At 68.3% G+C, this 4652-nt stretch overlaps 1 protein-coding gene across 1 annotated transcript in view; it reads right to left on the bottom strand.

Annotated features, from left to right (window-relative positions):
* Window positions 1-1901: 1901 nt before the first annotated feature.
* The window catches only part of PKD (serine/threonine-protein kinase D3), a gene marked incomplete in the record, with an annotated part of 34012 nt that continues 31261 nt past the window's right edge, over window positions 1902-4652 (bottom strand). The window contains 4 exon segments of the mRNA XM_037216257.1: window positions 1902-2037; window positions 2511-2596; window positions 3379-3561; window positions 4511-4652. Coding sequence (XP_037072152.1) covers window positions 1903-2037; window positions 2511-2596; window positions 3379-3561; window positions 4511-4652 — 546 coding nt within the window.

A 4652-nucleotide genomic window follows, 5' to 3' on the forward strand; every position in this document is an offset into this window, starting at 1 on the left:
AGAGACGAACACAGGCACTGCTGTGCCCGTCCTCGGAGCTCACTACAGAACGAGAGCGCGGCAAAATACAAACAACTCCCGAACGAGAGCGGCCTCTCGGTCTGGCGGCCGGGGCGCCGCGGTCGGGCGTGCGCCCGCTTACACTAGAACGCTTCCATGATTGGCGGCCTCCCTCCACGAAGAGAGCAATAGAGACGAGACACCTCGTCTCCTCTGCACCCGTTCCGCCCAGGCACTTCAGCGCACAGTAGCAGGGCATGCTGCGGAAAACGGCGCGCTACTGAGGGCCGCTATTGAGGGTCGGGAGTCGCGGCGGCGCGGTCGCCGACTCGTGCCGTCTCGGGGCGAGCCGTGGCGGCGGTGCACCATACCCGTCGGTCACGTGCACCTCGGCAGACAGCGGCGACGCACCAGCACAGACCGGCCGCGGGCCGCCACGTCACCAGCGGAGGCTAGGCCGCGCCACGCACCAGAGGACGCCACACGGGCGCCGCCGACGGAGCCGCCAAGCCACAGAGGGCACCGGCGGCCAATAGGAGAGCGCCGCGCAGGGCGGGGGCGCCGGGCAGGACGAGAGTGCCGCGCAGGGCGGGCGCCGCGCAGGACAGGGGCGTCGCGAGCTCGGCGCGTTCGCCGTCAGCGCGCGCCGTCACCACAGAACGGAAGACATTCAACCTTGACTGGTGCAGCGGGAAGATCAGGGGTGCGGCGGCACTGCGCTCGACTGACGGGCGACGGGCCCAGTCCTTCCTCCAGCCCGGGTTCGGCGGGTGGGCCGAGCAGGTCAGGGGTCAGAGGGCGGGCCGGGGGCGCGCCGCTGAGCCGGCCGTGCCGCTCACACCCACCACATACGGGCTGGCGCCTGCCGGGTGCCACGAATACAGAGCGAAATGAGACAGGTGAACCAGTGGCAATGGTAAATGCTCCCTCCTGAGATACCCAGATAGACTGCAGCGCGGAATGGTCCTCACACAAGAGAATGCGCGGCCAAAACAGCGCTCTGCCGCCAATGCTGCCATGGAACACGGCCCGCCAGCACTCGTATACGCATTTATCCTGCCAACCACCCGAAGAACAATCGCTAAGACTCGACGAGCAGGACAGAGCAAGGCGAAACAAACTCCGCTTCAATCCGAGTGTTGGTGCACCTGCTTTCAGCGACAATACGTCCGGGAAAGCCGTTATCAAGTCGCCATTTTCAGCACGCGTGCACGTCGCGTCGGTGCCAAGCCAAATCAAATCACCTAGAAAAGCACGATAGAGTTCACCACGAGCGAGCCAGCGACAAAATTAGATCAGAGGCGGGCGGTCCGCTGGGAGCAGTCCCGGCCCGAGGCTGGAGGGCGAGCGGCACCACTGAGTCCAGGCTGGGCCGTTCGAGGCCCGAAAGCGGCCGAGAGACGGCGACGCCCGCGTCCCGCCGACAGGCGTCAGGGCACCTCGGCGCCGGACGCCGGGCGCTCTCTGCTCTGGTCGTGGCGGCGTCCCGAGGAGGGCGGGGCACGGGGGAGAGGCCCGCAGTCAGTAGCGCGGAGACGGAGCGGCCGCCGGCCGGGCACCGCCGTCGGGGGCCGGAGCCGGCGCGCGTGGGAGACGTCACTCCACAAACCAGCAGCCGGTGAACGCAGGCGGGGCCTGCGTCCGCGTACAGTCACGCCGGCCGGACCACCACCGCGTCGGCGGCCGGTGACGAAGCCGATGCGGACGAGCGGGCGCGGTCGACACTAGGTCAGCGGCGGCGCCGGCGCGCCTGCCGCCAAGCGGAATGCTTCGGCGGCGCGGCGCCGCTCACGAGGCGGCGCGCTGCTCTCGCGGCGATCCGGCGGCGCGCGCGTGCGGGCGCGGCCGCGCGCGGTACAGCGCCGCGAGCAGGGCGGCGGCGCGCGGCGGCGCGGCGGCGGGTCAGTTGCGGGCGGCGGCGGCGGCCGTCCGCTGCCGCTGATAGGCCTGCCAGCGGGCGTCGTCCGACTCGTGCGTCAGGTAGCGACAGCGCAGCCGCTGCTCCAGCACCCGCAGGTCCGTCCAGCACTCAAAGTCCTGCCGGCGGGCGGAAGCGGTCAGCCGGGCGGGGGGCAGCAGCGGGACGGCGTGGACACATCTGTCCGCAGTACAAGCGGCCGCCAGTAATGACGGCCCCAAACGGGCTGTGACGGTGAAGGCCCACACCGCTCGAGCGATGGAGGCTATGGTTGAACATTATCTGGCGGGCCGCCAGCCCACCAGCCGGCCGCGACGATGACATTAACATGAGCGACTTTTGACCCAGGGCCCGTCGCGGCCTGCCTCGCGCCAAGACCCAGCGCAGATGATGATGATTAGTATTATGGAGCAGACTTCATCCCCGAAGACCAGCACCTGCAACCGGGCCAGCAGACCAGCACCTGCAACCGGGCCAGGAGACCAGCACCCGCAGCCGGGCCCGCAGACCAGTGCCGGCAGCTCGACCCGGAGACCAGCACCTGCAGCCGGACCAGCAAACCAGCACCAGTCTCCCAACGCCCGAGCCTCACCTGTAGCCAGACGTGCATCAGACTCTTGTCGACCGTGTAGCGGCGTTGAGCCTTCACGCGCAGCAGACAGCTGATGAGATCGATGGCTAAAACAGCGGGCAGTCGGTGGTCAGCCGCCGGACCAGCCCGAGGACGCGCTCGAGTCGCGGCTACACATCGCGCGCACCGGGCGGTGTGTGTGTGTGTGGGGGGGGGGGGGGGTAGCGCACGCGATGGAGGGCGAGAGCTGCTCCCAATCGTGGAGAACGACAGCGTCCTTGCCCAGTGACGTCGCATGGTGAGACAACAGTTCGTCACTCGCGGCTATGTAACTTTACGTTGGGATGTTGCTGCACGGAGCACAGGGAAGCAGCGCAGCCCAGAACCAGTCAGCGTGCGTTCTAGTTGACATAAGACCGTGGCCTGAGTCGGTCCACAAGCTGGTAAGGGCGACACTCGCGGTCTGTTGTGATGACGTGTGTCCCCGCGCCATGCCCGCCGCCGGTGCTGTCCGGGTGGTTCCCTGGTGGTGAGCAGACCTCCCACCCCCCCCCCCCCCACCCCCCTCCAGACACGTGCCCTCGCTGCACGGTCCTCAGAGCGGCAGGCCCACAGCCCGACATCCTAACGCCGCCATTTAATGAGCGGAATACCTGGACACGAGTCGACACGCTAACTGACTATGCGTGCTGGAGCCTTCACACTCGCTCGCCCGACACGAGCGGCACCACTACTCGGTCGTCTTGTGCACGCTGATGTCAGAACGGAGCCTCAGTGTGCTACCTCTGTTCATTATCAGCTCTGCCCCTCTCCTCCGCTGGTCTACACCACGCGCCACACGCGCGCACGGGCGCCGCGAACCGGACTGCCACCGCCCCGTCCAGCTCACCCTCCTGGCTGATGTTCTTCCACGGGTTGGGCGGGAACATGAAGGCCGCGTTCTGGATCTGGTCGTTGATGTCCTCGTCGTCGTGGAAGGGGAACGTGCCGCTGAGGCTCACGTAGATGATGATGCCCACCGACCACATGTCCAGCGACCGGTTGTAGCCCTTGTTGCGCAGCACCTCGGGCGCTGGGGGAGGGCGAGGGGGCGGGTGAGGGAACAGGCAGCCAGCACGGCGCCCCAACTGACGACGCCTGGGGCCCAACAAAAGAGCGGATGCAGGGCTCCCTCCCACTGGTGACGATCAGAACCGTAACGCGAATGACCCGTGGGGACAGCAACAACACACTCATCACATGGTCGTGGCGGGGCGTCCATGAAGCACGACACATCTCGATTGACACGTTTGACACGTCACGACACATGGACCGTCTGAAGACACATGACCGACCGACCGTCATGGACTGAAGACCGTCAGTCAGAAGTTCTGGGGCGTTTAGAACTTTGGAACACGAAGTGCATGCACATACATAACCCTACGTGTACGCACCCACGTCTGTACCGCCCGTCGGCCAGTTCCACGCCCGCGCCGGCTGACCACTCAGCCCTCCACGCCTGCCCAGTCCCCCCCCCCCCACAAACCACACCTGCTTCTCCCACGTTCCCCTCCCCACTCCCGCCTACACGGTCCAGCGACCGCATCCCTGTCGAGATGATGCTGATGATGGTTTGGGCTTAAGGGCGCGCCGACTACCACATGACACCCGTGTCGCCGCCGGTGAGTGTCCACCGCCGCCGCGACGCCGGCGCGCGGGGCACCGCCGTCCCCAGCCCGTCCGCGGGGGCGCCGCTCACCACGGCTCACCACCGCCGCCCCCAGCCCGTCCGCGGGGCCGCCGCTCACCACGGCTCACCACCGCCGCCGCGACGCCGGCGCGCGGGCCGCCGCCGTCCCCAGCCCGTCCGAGGGGCCGCCGCTCACCGAGGCTCACCACCGCCGCCGCGACGTCGGCGCGCGGGCCGCCACCGTCCCCAGCCCGTCCGCGGGGCCGCTGCTCACCACGGCTCACCACCGCCGCCGCGACGCCGGCGTGCGGGGCACCGCCGTCCCCAGCCCGTCCGCGGGGCCGCCGCTCACCGAGGTACGCCGGCGTGCCCACCACCGAACGGCGGAACGAACGCTCGCCGATGATCTTGGCGTAGCCGAAGTCGCAGATCTTGATCTGCGGGAACTCCTCCTTGGAGGCGAGCAGCACGTTCTCCGGCTTGAGGTCGCAGTG

The sequence above is a fragment of the Pollicipes pollicipes genome, unplaced genomic scaffold (assembly GCF_011947565.3).
Source record: "Pollicipes pollicipes isolate AB1234 unplaced genomic scaffold, Ppol_2.1 Scaffold_4002;HRSCAF=4701_pilon_pilon_pilon, whole genome shotgun sequence".
Lineage (NCBI taxonomy): Eukaryota > Metazoa > Arthropoda > Thecostraca > Pollicipedomorpha > Pollicipedidae > Pollicipes > Pollicipes pollicipes.